This window comes from Juglans microcarpa x Juglans regia, chromosome 8D (genome assembly GCF_004785595.1).
Source record: "Juglans microcarpa x Juglans regia isolate MS1-56 chromosome 8D, Jm3101_v1.0, whole genome shotgun sequence".
NCBI lineage: Eukaryota > Viridiplantae > Streptophyta > Magnoliopsida > Fagales > Juglandaceae > Juglans > Juglans microcarpa x Juglans regia.
The window spans coordinates 4823676-4837704 of NC_054608.1; the positions used below are offsets into that span (position 1 = coordinate 4823676).

The 14029-nt window shown below is 37.7% G+C and overlaps 2 protein-coding genes across 7 annotated transcripts in view; both read left to right on the top strand.

Moving 5' to 3' along the window:
* LOC121243375 (transcription factor IIIB 60 kDa subunit-like) overlaps positions 1–3041 on the top strand; it is a 64735-nt gene extending 61694 nt beyond the window's left edge. For all 6 annotated transcript variants that reach the window (XM_041141489.1, XM_041141490.1, XM_041141488.1 and 3 more), the window contains 4 exons: positions 38–163; positions 798–878; positions 1955–2008; positions 2517–3041. In XM_041141489.1, coding sequence (XP_040997423.1) covers positions 38–163; positions 798–878; positions 1955–2008; positions 2517–2762 — 507 coding nt within the window. In that variant the 3' untranslated portion in view covers positions 2763–3041. The remainder of the gene's footprint in view (positions 1–37; positions 164–797; positions 879–1954; positions 2009–2516) is intronic.
* Positions 3042–6548: 3507 nt separating this feature from the next.
* On the top strand, positions 6549–8755 carry LOC121243383 (probable protein phosphatase 2C 72). The gene is made up of 5 exons (XM_041141500.1): positions 6549–7001; positions 7188–7517; positions 7629–7743; positions 8107–8330; positions 8454–8755. Exons 1-5 carry the CDS (start codon positions 6828–6830, stop codon positions 8625–8627), a joined length of 1017 nt encoding a protein of 338 aa, XP_040997434.1. The 5' UTR covers positions 6549–6827; the 3' UTR covers positions 8628–8755.
* The last annotated feature ends 5274 nt before the right edge of the window (positions 8756–14029 follow it).

Genomic DNA, 14029 nt, shown 5'->3' on the forward strand with positions numbered 1-14029 from the left:
TGATAATAAAATTTACTGTAGTCTCTATGGTTTCCAGGAACAAGCAGCAGCTGCTGCTGCTAAGATGGAAAGTCAGGCCAGCTTTCAGAACTCTTCTGATGAATTGCGAGCCGCACATGAACTAGCTGCAGCAGCTGCGGCAGCTGTTGCAAAGTCAAGAAAGGTGCTCTTTTATATGTCATATGTTGCACCACATTTTCGATTCATAGAACTCCTCAATTTTGATTGCCCATATCAGTGAAAAGACATCTTGAAGTGTGGTTGATTTTGTTAGAACGTGAATTTCATGCATTATGTGACTGAAGTTATGGTGAAGTTTTCATATCAAACACAATGTTTGAGATCAAATAATGTCTGTTACAAGTTTTGGCTAATTTGTAGCCAATATTCTGGACTAAATACTTGTCAAGTTTAGATAGGGCACTACCTTGTGTTGATCCTGCAGGCAGGGCCCTGGCATATGTGATCCGCTGATTCTAAACACTGCACTTTTTTTTCCAACTAAAAAATGAAAAGGAAAAGGCTTGACCCTGTGCAGTTTCTCTTGACAGTTGCTTATACTGTTGTTAAGATTCCTTCAAATATCTGCTTGTCAGTTAAACACAAAATGAATGTTTCTGCCTAAATAGTCTTTTAGCATGATGTACTCTCCTATCAACTGCCGGCATTTCATTTGTGTATCCTCTCTATTTATTTATGATTGTGTTGAAGTAATAGTTTTGCTTGTCTTGTAATTCTTATTGCAAATTCTTTATCTTCTAATGATACCTTGACATGTTTGGTTTCCTATAAATTAGGAGCGGAAACGAAAACAAGATGTGAATGCCAATCCTGCTCAAACTGCTGCAGAAGCAGCTCATCAAATGCTGATCAAGAAGGTAAGTCTTGTAGTACTCAATATGTAAAATGGCTATGGAGCCTGTGGTATTTTGATCACATGGTAATCAACTCAACCAAATTAATCAGAGTTCTATCTTTACTGGTTCATCTATGTCTATTGTTTCCACTTAGCTTGGTTTGGCGCTAGGGGTAAAAAAATTTCCGGTCTCGGTCTGGTCTACCAAATTTTTTTTTGGTCGGTTTCGGTCCTTTGTCTATGAGGAATTCGGTTTTCGGTCCGGTCCGGTCCAATGTGGATTTTTTGGACCGGACCGGACCGAAACCAACCAAATTAGATTGTTATAAATTTTTTAAATATTTTATATATATAATATTTTATTTTATATAATAGTTGTATAAGTTAATTATGTAATTTTCATCTAATCTACTATCATTGACCATATAAAATGTTAAAATAATATATGTTATCAATTAACTAATATATCATATGATAATATATGTTATTATATGTACATACATACTCTATTATTATTAAAGTAATTAGGTAATTTTTTAAGATACCTAAGTTGTAAGTAAGCATAAATAATCTATGGACAATTAAATTATTTCATATTCATTAACCACATATTAAATGTTAGAATTTTAATATTGGCCATTGTAAATACTGAAGTACTAAGTGAGTAACTATTAACATCATAGATATAATTATAATTAATTATTTTTTTTAATGAGTTAGTTACATAACCCACATTAAAGAGTTCACTTAATTTTAATTTTACTAATTTAATTAATTTTTTGTATTAACTAATTTTCCTGAAAAAGAAAAGAGGAAAAAAAATGTACCTAACTCATATGGACCGCATTGGACCGACCGGACCGATAGCTAACAGTTTGGTCCGGTCCTTAGGGGTAATCGGTCTGGTCGGGAAAAATCATGGACCGGACCGATTACACCCCTATTTGGCGCCGTATTTTCTTCTTTAATATTCATTTCAGTGGTGGTCTTGTTTTCAGACATAAACACCGTTATGTTTATTACTTTAGTTTTTTTTTTTTTTTTAATTGCCCGTGGTAATGCCTCTGTTCTGACTGCACACATTGTTCATGTTAATAGAGACTCAGTTCGAAAATCAACTACGATGTATTGGAGACACTCTTTGCAGAAAAGGTATGCTTATTTTCTTTTGTTTTTATGGTTAAAGTCTAAATTATGATGGGATATATATATATATATATATATCTAATATAGTATATCCTCATGCACACATAATTCCTTCTTGAACCTGGCTGTAGCAATAAAACAAGCTTTGAGAGGGTATGATATACATTACCACTTCTTACTCTTACAATTCATGTATTTTATCCACCAGTTCACATTCCATTCATAATGGTATTCTTCTTAAGTTTATAACATAGGAAAACTGTAAGAGCTCAAGGATTTCTCTCCATTTTAATTTTTTATAAACAAAAGATACAGTTTGCAAGAGCAGAACCAATCCCAGCTGCCGGAATCATAAGTGTTGGGTGCGAGGACAATCTAACAAAGCCCTCGTTGAGATGCTGTTTCCATTTCATAGGGAGGGGGGGATCATTTCAGATTTGAATTTGAAGATTTTTTGTCTTTCTTAAATTTTATCACTGTTTGTACTTATTATATCTTTATTGATTTCTTGCAGCCATCGTCTGATTCGAATAAAAAACTCAAAGCATCAAATGATGATGGCCATGCCGAAGGGCAAAGTAATGGTGAGAAGGAGCATGACGGGGATATGACAGACAATTATGATGAACTGGGACAAGGGTATGAAAACTTGGAACAAGAAGATGTCAACGGAATGTATGGCAATGAATTGCTTGCGGACTTTGAAAATGAAGAGGATGTTTATGGTTATAACTACAATAATGGTGAAGAGGAATATTGATGCAATCCGATCAGATGCAACTCTCCGAAGGCTGATTTGATTTCAGTGAAGCTTCGAAATAACAAAATCAGTGGATATGGAGATAGGAAGGAAACATAAATTGAATTAAAGCTTCTTCAATTTTTCCCCTTCTAAGGCTTGTGCCATTATGTTGAGGGTATTTTAGTAAAATTATATATACATAATATATCTGTTACTGTGTATGTGTGTGTATATATATATATATATTGCCAAAGTTGGATACATAATTAAGCTCCTCAAATGTGTATGTTTAGATTATCCCATCTCAACAGTTTTTCCATCAATTACCACAAGTTTAAGCACTTCAAACTGAAATGACATATCCATCCTGCTTGTAATAATTCCAAAAGGATCGAATAAGAACTGAATGACTTGTCACCCCCAAAGTAATATATTATCAGCAGTGTAAACTGAGACGAAAAAGAGTTTTAAAACAGAAATCAAGCTACAAGGTGGGATTGTTGTTCTGTACCGTTATAGATTTATAACGCTTCCTTCAATTTCTTTCAAATAGGTCTAGAGAGTACAATGTCAAATGTCAAAAAGGATGATTGTGCCTTCTTAATACCAGTTGCTTTTAGGTGGATTGGCCGTTCATAGTCCTAAAAGTGGTATGATAGCGAAAAAGAAAATGCTTATAATTTTTACCCTCGTAACTATACGTCTTGACGTGTTAGCCATAAATATATTGAAATTTGTGAAATTTGAAATTAAAAAAAAAAAAAAAAATTGATAAAATGGGTATTGTATATAAAATTGTAAGTACAAGTAATATTACTCTGGTCAAAAGTCACATATTCGTAGAGTATCTTCGTGAGGGAGAGATTATAGGAATATGTTCACAATACCGCTTAAAAAAAAAAAAAAAACCTAATAAAATGAATATTATATATAAAATTGTACGTACATGTAATATTATTCTAATCAAAAGTCATTAATTCCTAGAATATCTTCATAAGGGAGAGATTGTAGGAATATGTTCACAATACTGCTTAACATGCGCAATGTCAAATGATATAAATGTCTAAGTGTGTCTTTCTAAACATCAGTTTTGTTTTAAGATGGACTGTGCAGCTCAAAGTTCGAGCACATTTGGAATTTGATATCTACAAAGCAAGTAATATAAATTGAATGTTCCATGAAATAAAATTTGAGTTTTATTAAATTGGATTCGACATTAAAAAAAAAAAAAAAAAAAAAAGGGTGAAACCTCCATAAGACTTGATTACCCCTCACTTTTTACACAGGAAAATCTTCCAACAAATAATTAAAACTATTCCCCCTCAATTGGATTCGACATAATTGAATAAGAGCCTTGTTAACTGGTGCTGGTCCCTTTACTGCAGCAGTAGTGGTTTTTTTTTTTTTTTTTGTTAAAAAAAAAGGAGGTCAGCACCTTCATACTTTATTAAAAAATCCTCGCTAAGGCGGAGGAATCACTATAATTACAATCATAAAAAATACCAAACTCCCAAAAATTCCTAACGCCTAACATAAAGTACGTACATATAAGCCCCTTAAGTGAACTGAGTTTTTTAAGCAATCAATTAAAACTTCAACTCCAAATTAGTGTATATATATATATATATTCAGTAATATATTTATATATATATATATATATATATATTGTTGAAAATGATTGGGATATTAAATCATCCAATGGATCGAGAGATGCATTGTGGGGCCAACTCATTAGGTGAAGTATTGCCTTTAAAGAGGCTTCGTTACATATAAAACTTAAAGTGCAGCCTTTAATCAAATACTGATCTGAGGCATTATATAAAGGGAATTAACACAATCAGGAAAGCTCAACTAGAAGGATTAATGATATGCATATAAAAGAGTTTTCCAAATGTTGAGGTAGAATCAGACTCTATGATTGTGGTACGATGGATGCAAGGGCAAGGGTGCTGTCAATGGTTTCATAGGGAGTTGTGGGATAAGATCACAAAGGTTAAAAGAAATCTGACTATTTCATGCCACCATGTGTTCCACGAGGTGAACCAGGTTGCAGACCATTTGGCCAAGTTGGGAGCTACGTACAGTGGAGACAAAGATTTATAGTTGTTGGTCGAATATCCCACGGAAAGCGTGAGGTCTTCGTTGTAAATTATCAGTGAGTGGGTAGTAAGTTTTTATATTTTTGGCCGAGATGTAACCCTTAAGTGATATTTGTTGTCACGGTTTTCCTCCGCTACAAGTGAGGTAGTTTTATATATATTAAAAAAAATTAGCTTTAAAAAAAAGTTTGGAAAAAAAAATGGAAAGCTTCAATTATCTTTCAACAACACACATTGCCCTTTCACGTAAGGCTAAAGTTTTTCTACTACTAAAATGAATTAATTTACTAATTATAATAAAGAAAAAAGAATTAATTGACTAGTTCTTTTTTCCCCTTATAGAATGCTTTCTTTATCAACTTGCATCAAACTTTTGATTATCCCCTTATTTTTCCATGTTTTTTTATTCTAGAATCATGCTTCAATCATGACAATAAGCACACTTGCTTTGGCTCTGATTCTTTGCGTTATTATTTCCGTTGATGTGGAACATTTTAAGTGGCTTCATATGTCAACCACTTAAATGGAAACCATTTGGAATGTGTCATATCAACGAGTGTAATTCAAAATAACAAAATTTAAGATGAAGAGCAATATATATATATATATATATATGAAAGTCAACTAAGACAAATGATAAGATGATTTGTCCATGTGATGAGCCTTAAACACTTAAAAGAGATCTACCGGCGTGATGCATCAAAGGTCGGTCCCTATCCAATTGTAGATGCAAGCACACAATAATGTAAGATGATAATAATACTACTAACTGTATTTAGTTGTAAGACTCAGTTAAGCTCAGTCTAATTTTAAACTAAGTCTAACATCTAAACATTCACTCTCAAATTACTAAACTCATTTCAATTCAAAATCTCTTTACACGTGGGATCCACAAACAATATTTTTTAACTTAATACATTTTTATACGTGGGACTCATAACCTTTTTAAACTTTCCATAAAAAGTATTGAACTCATCTTAACATCCAAACACACTTTAAACTCAGTTTAGGTGGGCTCCACATAACTCCATCTACTACTTAATTCACTATTATTTATAAAGAACTGAGTTCAACATCTAAATACAGTCTAAGACTCTGAATATAAAAACTAATCGATCACTGTATATTGTTTTTAGAGTTTGACCATCTGCATCTTTTCATGAATTTGTCCAAACTTCTGTAGCTGATTCCAGCTGCCATAGGGCTTAACACGCAGAGAGAGAGACAGAGAGACAGAGAGATCCTAATTGGCATGGATCCAATCCCTCTTTCCTGTAATGTGGATGGAACTGGTCAATGGTCAGCTGCTATCTTTTTCATCTATTGGTAGAGGTGATCCATTTTTTATTTGTAGCTGGAGCCACAAGTGGGTATAGTCTCACATAATCATGCTTTATCTTTTGCTCGAAATTTGAACCTCCCTATTAAACTAGTGTCAAGGTGAGGCATGGCAACATTTAATTGGTTGGTCATATGTTTATGTTTCCTCATAGCAAGGAAAAAAATAAAAAGACGCTTTTACTCTTCCATGGCATGTCCACCCCCACCTTTACAATGGGTAATTTTGTAAAACTTGAAATTCTAATAAAAAAAATCCTAGCATTTTTTTATGAAATGCACTATCATATTGGTTGATTGTAAAATGGGATGTACAACTGATACCACTATTCATACTTTTTAGGTTGCACCTCACATCTGAGGAGGAACCAACCAATAAAAAATACACCTGACATCACATGCCCCTTCAAGTGAATCTTGGGGCAAGCTAAAATAATACCCAACATTAAAAAAAGTGAGTTATTGGACCCCAAAAGCATGCTTTCAGACCCCTGGGAGCCACTTCTACAGTTCTAATTCTTTCTATATGTATTTTGCTATAACATGCGCACTTTGGGGTCCTTAAACTCATCATTAAGGAAACTGCATCATTAATATTGGACTATAAAAGTAAGTGCAAAACAGAACAAAATCATTTTTAGTTGCAATGGGAATCTGCGGATCAGTTGAATCTCGGGAGATTCATGATGCTGAGGATTGCAATGAAAATGTGATATTCTTGCAAGGAAATAAAGTTTCTAATGGAGCTCTGGACTTTTGTTCTCTTTACTCTAAGCAAGGGAGCAAAGGACTAAACCAAGATGCTGCCATTCTTCACCAGGTTTGTTAATGGTTCACTCTCAAATTGTATCTATGATCCTTTAACTTTACAGGTTGTTATTAGATTAGAATCAAGCTGGTTTTCATTCCCATGAGAAAAGTTTCACTTCTCAATTTAGTATCTTCTACTGAATTTATAAGTTAAAAGATCCTTCGTTGAAATTGCATGTGTTTTTTCTGTGGTAAGGGCTATGGAGTGGAAGACGGAGCTTTATGTGGAGTTTTTGATGGGCATGGGAAGAATGGTCATGTAGTGAGCAAGCTAGTCTGTAACCACCTGCCTTCACTCTTATTAACCCAAAAGAGCTCTCTCTCAAGGATTAATGCAGCAGTAGCAGATGATGATAGTTTGCAAAATATGGTGGGAATAGATGATGAATCGATGCCAAGCAAGAGTTGCCATATATGGAAAGAGGCTTGTATCAGTGCCTTCAAGGTCATGGACAAGGAGATAAAGCTGCAAGAGAATTTGGACTGCTCTTGTAGTGGAACCACTGCAGTAGTTGCTATAAGACAGGTAACAAGACCAAAGAATTCTTCCATTTTGTTTCTGAATCTATTTGGAGAAGTTAACTGAATCTTTCTTTTGATTTTCTTTTCTTTTTTGTATGAATGGAAAACTAAGCAGGGTGAAGATCTTATTATAGCTAATCTTGGGGATTCAAGGGCAATCTTAGGAACGATGACAAAGAATGAAGTCACGGCCGTTCAGTTAACCACAGACTTAAAGCCAGGCTTACCTTGTAAGACCTCATTTCCTTCTCTACTGCAGTGAGAAACTGAGGAAAAAAAAATCTATATGCAAGTCTAGTTATTGAGACACCCAACACATCATTGATGTGGAAGGCACATTAGCTAGCATATAAATATATTGGTGTTTTTTAAATTAACTTGAATGGATTCTAAAACAAATAGTGTGTTTACAAACCGGTTTGTGAGTAGCAGAGTCCTCATGAAATTATAGAACCATGGGTTGCTATTTTTCCAGGGTACTTTTCACACCAAGGCTGTTGTATATATTATTTTTATTCACCTTGTCTATGCCGAGTTCCCTACTTTCAGATAAATTGCCACATTAGTGATTGATCAATTTCCAATTGACATAGGTGAAGCAGAAAGAATAAAGAACTGCAATGGCCGGGTGGCCGCACTGAAACAAGAACCACATATCCAACGAGTGTGGCTGCCCCACGAAGACACTCCGGGCCTAGCCATGTCACGAGCCTTTGGAGACTTCGTACTCAAAGACCATGGCATCATTGCCATCCCTAATGTCTACTATCACCGCCTAACTTCTAATGACCAATTCATTATCCTTGCAACTGATGGGGTAAGGGGTCATTTGAATGTAGAACAACTAGTTTTTACATGTTCAAGTGTTCATTCTCCTCTTCATTGAACTTCTAGGATCAAGAACCCCTAGAATAACATGTTTTTTTCCCTTTTAATGTAGGTCTGGGATGTTCTCAGTAATGACCAAGTTGCAGCCATTGTGTGGGCTGCAAAGAGTGAACAGGCAGCAGCAAGAGTTGTGGTGGAGGCAGCTACCACTGCATGGAGGAAGAAGTACCCTACTGCAAAAGTAGATGACTGCAGTGTGGTTTGCCTCTTTTTGCAAAAGAAGTAACACTTGTGTCAATGGACAAACCATAAAAACTTTTCACCCTCTGTAATGGCCCTTCCTGTATCTGCAATGACCTTTTGGCTAAATTTTGAGTTATTTTAACATTGACAATGTACTTTTTCAAGATTTCAAAGCCGCCAATATGTGCAATCACTTGTTAAGAAAACAATATTTGTTGAAAAGAAATACCCATAACAACTGCTTTCGACAATAAAGCTGTTGGTGCATCATCCGCTTATCGGTTAAGCACCAAAAAGTTATTAAATAATGCAAGAATTTTTTTATAAGTAAGAAACTTTATTGATTGAATGAAACTAGGCACAACCCATGTATACAGGAAGTATACAAAAGAGACACCTAATTATATTCTAGAAAGCTGAAAAGAAAGCAAGAACTCATGGGCATTCCCTCCCTTTAATACAATAGCAGCAAACCATTGAACTAAAGAAAATACAAAAAAGTTCCACAATTCCCCCACAGTTCTCTCCTTGATGTTGAAACACCTCTCATTGCGTTCCATCCATATACACTACAATAAGCACAAAGGAACCATCCTCCACGTCGCTGTTAGTTGGGAGCAATGATGATACCTATTCCAACATGCTAAAAGATCCACCACACTCTTGGGCATGACCCAAGACAACCCAGCTTGACTGAAAATACCCGCCCATAATTCCATTGCCACTTCACAATGCAAAAAAAGATCTCAATCAATTCGCCATTGTTTTTACACATGTAACACCACTCCATCATGATCACACCACGTTTCCTTAAATTATCAGCCATCAAAATCTTTCCTAAAATTGCAGTCCAAGTAAAAAATACAACTTTAGGGGGTACGTGGACTCTCCAAATACCCTTCCAATGGAACCAAATGGGCTGATGTGCTGCCAGGACTTTGTAGAAAGATTTAACTGAGAATTTTCTGCTCCCCAAGTGTTTCCACAGCATTCTATCTCTCACATTTTCTCCTATCTTCTTGGAATAAAGAAAGCTGTAAAAACCTGCTATTTCATCCACTTCCCAATCCTACGCGTTTCTAGATAAGATCATATTACAATGTACATTACCAGTGGCTCAACATATTACATCTGAAACAACGACCTGCTGATTCGTCGCCAATTTGAAAACACCTGGAAAAACAAAAAATAAGACTCTCTCACCACACCATACATCAAACCAAAAACTGATTCTTGTACATCTCCCACCTTAAAATTAGTGTGTTTTACAAACATCTTCCACCCCTTTCTAATAAATTTCCAGAGGCTCACCCCATAAGTACCCCTACCCTCCTTGGAACACCAACTCCTCGATCACAACGATACTTCCGATCAATAACCAAGCTCCACAGTGAATTCCTTTCCAAATGGAATCTCCACAGCCACTTTCCAATGAGAGTTTTATTAAAAAAGAACAAATTGCGCAACCCCAAGCCCAACTCCTTTGGACAACACACTTTTTGCCAACTCACTAGGTGAAATTTATGTTCTTCACCCGTGCCACCCCACAAGAAGGCCCTATACAATTTTTCAATCAAATTGGCCACTTCCACCAATAAAGGGAATAATGAGAGAAAGTATGTAGGAACATTGGAGAGTGTACTTTTGATGAGAGTTAGTCTCCCCCCTTTTGATAAGTAGAGCCGTTTCCACCCCGCCAATATTTTTTCTACCTTTTTTACCACACCACCCCAAATATTTTTTACTTTGAAAGAGACTCCCAAAGGAAGTCCGAGGTATTTCATAGGAAGAGATGCCACTTTATACCCCAACAACTCTGTTAGATGGTTGATATTTTCCACCTCCCCTACCAGGACCAATTTCGACTTTTCCAAATTCACCTTGAGCCCTGAAACAACTTCAAAACACAAAAGAACAACCCTTAAAGCTTGAAGCTGTCCACTGTCAGCATCACAAAAAATTAAGGTGTTATCCGCATACAATAAGTGGGAAATGGAAAACGCACCAGTGTTAGTATTATCCACTGAAAAATCAGCAATAAAACCTCCCTTACTGTCGCCTCCACCATGCAACTCAGAGCCTCCATCACTAAAACAAAGAGAAAATGAGATAACGGATCCCCTTGTCTCAATCCCCTCGAACTCTAAAAAAATCCACAAGGTTGGCCATTAACTAAAACAAAACACCAAACGGATGATACACAATGTTTCACCCAACCACACCACCTATCACCAAAGCCACACCTCCTCAGCATATAAATCAGAAAATCCCAGTACACATGATCATAGGCCTTTTCCATATCCAACTTGCAAAGAACTCCTGGAATACCATCCCTCAACTAGCTGTCCAAGCACTCATTCGCTACCAAAACTGAATCCAAAATTTGTCGGCCACATACAAAGGCATTTTAAGGCTTGGAAATGATTTTGTCCATTACCAAACTCATTCCATTAGTTAATACCTTCGAAATGATTTTATAGATCTCGCCTACCAAACTAATAGGGTGGAAATCTTTCAGCTCAATGGCACCCGCAATCTTCGGAATGAGTGCAATAAAAGTAGCATTGAGGGACTTCTCAAACTTGTGACAACAATGAAACTCATGAAAGATCCTCATCACATCATCCTTCACTATGCTCCAACACTCTTGAAAAAAAGTCATAGAGAAACTGTCCAACCTTAGGGCTTTATCTTTACACATACCTCTCACCACCTGCTACACTTCGTACTCCTCAAATGGTCTCTCCAACAAACTCGCTGCACTACCATCCAGCTGTTCAAAAAGTAACTCATCCAGTTTAGGTTGCCACACCTTCGTCTCTTCGAGAAGATCTTCATAATAATTCTCTATGTGGTCTTGAATATCCGCTAGAGTTTGATGCACCGTATTGTCAAATTGAATCACCTCAATCACATTATTACGCCTGTGGGAGTTTGTCATCTTCTGAAAGAACTTAATACATTTGCCACCCTCCTTCAACCACGTCATCCTAGATTTTTGATGCCAAGAGATTTCTTGTAGCAACAAAACTTACTATTTCGGACGCCACCTCAATTTTTCTCAACAAAGACTCCTCACTAACCTCCCCTGCTTCTAGAGAATTCAACTCGTTCCACAGAAGATTCTTTTGCTCATCGGTATGTCTAAAAGTCTCAATATTCCACTTCTTTAAATCTAGCTTGAGAGCTTTAAGTTTACATGCCACAATAAAACTAGGGGTGCCATGGAAAGAGTAGGAGGCCCACCAATTCCTCACCTTCTCATCAAAACCGACCTTATGGAGCCACATATTTTCAAATTTGAAATATAGCATTCCCCCATGAATACCGCCACAGTCTAGCAAAATGGAAAAATGATCCGAACATACCCAAGGCAAGCGCTTTTGGCTTAGGTCCGGATAATGTGTCTCCCAAGAAGAAGAGACTAGAAACCTATCCAATCTTGACCCCCTCTAACATTTGACTAAGTGTAAAACCCCCTACCAGAGGAATATCAATCAAATTGAGGTAAAAAATCAGCTCTGAGAAATCTTCTATTGCCCGTGACAAAGAAGTAGTTCCCGTCCTCTCACAAGGAAAATGTACCACATTAAAATCCACGCACACAACCCAAGGTAATTCCCAAATATAATACACTCCCGCCAGCTCCTCCCATAGTAATCGTCTATCTCTATCCCTATTAGGCCCGTACACTCTCGCAAGAGCCCACCTCCACCCATCCACAATATTCTTGAAAGAGATGGCCACTAAATAATTCTCAATACAATCCTCTACTAATTCCACCACTCACATATCCCACATCAACAATACCCCTCCAGAAGCACCCAATGATGCTAAGATACTTCATCCCACAAAAGAACAACCCCATAAATGCCGGATAATATTTCTGTCAACATGACTCAACTTCGTCTCTTGGAAGTATACAATATCAACTTTCCAACTATGAATGAGGGAACGAATGCGAAGTCACTTATTAGCATCGTTAACCCCCTAACATTCCAAGATAAGATTTTAGGCTTTATAAGAAAAACTGCCCCCCCCCCCCTCCCCTCCCCTCCCCTTCAATCTTTCCCTCCCCACATTGCCCTCCTTATTATCATAATTAATATAGCACAACAATCTTTTCAACTCTCTATCTTTTTTAGCAGCAGACTTTACTTCCGTTAAACGACCATTTTCAATAGCAACTAAAAGAGCATTGAATTGCTCTTCATAGCCTACACAAGAAATCCCTACATACTCCTGCAGCTCCGCCACCTTTTTCAGCACCTAATCCACTAAGTCAGGAGCTAGACAAGATGGGATAGCACATCACCTCATTCAGATGCCTAGAAGAGCAACCCACCTGCGACTCACCCAGCTGTACCTCACGACTGCTTTTCTCACTGCAATCGTCATCCTCAGGTTGCTCCCTCGACAAAAGCAGTTCCCCCATCCTTGAGACAAGCTCCTCCAACAAGAACTTCAGTAGAAGCCTGTTGATCTCCCCATCAGAAAATTCCCCCCCAACGCAGACTGCTCTAAACTCCCCTTCCTCGAAATTCTTGACTTCCTCCCAGCGATGGGTCATTACCGACCCACCAGGGTAGTCGACGGCAACCGGCAACCCTTTCTATGCCGGGACTGGGTCCGCCTGACCACCATCGGCGACGTGGGGAGGAGACAGCACCCCTGAGCTGATATTTCTGGCGAGGGCCCAAATTTCTTTTTCCAAACTTTCTTTGGGCCTGGGCCTTGGCCTAGCCCATCTACACCAGTCTGCCCAACCTGCAGAGGCCCCAGTAAGCTTTGGCCCAAGCCTAAGCCCACATGCGCTAGCTCTTTCCGCTTACGCACCATTTCAACCATCTGATATTATCAGACAACAACCCCACTTGCTTTTCCATTTCAACCAACACGAGAATGATGTTTTCCTCATTCAGACCCACCGTAGCCCTGCCACCTTCCTCACGAATTTGTGCAATCACCAAAATGGAAGAACCTCCTGTTCTTAGCAAGCCTGCCCTATCTGCTGGTTTCACTGCTCGAGGCATCTCGTATGACCATGTGGAAAACTTGAGCGACGTCGTCGAAGGTGGAGACAGCCATGAAATCACTCCACCTTTGCCTCTGTCTTTCTCACCCGAAACAAAGGATGAGGCAAGAGCTCCTTCAAATTCTCTCCAAAATTCCTCCATCCTTCGCCCTACCTCCCTGCCGATACCACTATCAGATCGTGCCTTTTCTCGTGTCCAAACTCCAATAAAGAGAAGAATCTGCCATGATAGTTGAGATGTCTCTGCACCACAAGTACTTGATTCCCATTTCTACGAGTTCTAAGAAACTCAAAGGATCCTCCAAAGGCTATACATTCCTTCACCTTTGCAACCAACCATACAAAAGCTTTTTGATAAATGGAGATATACTTCACAACCCGACGGCTACTCTACGTGATTCTCCGCCACC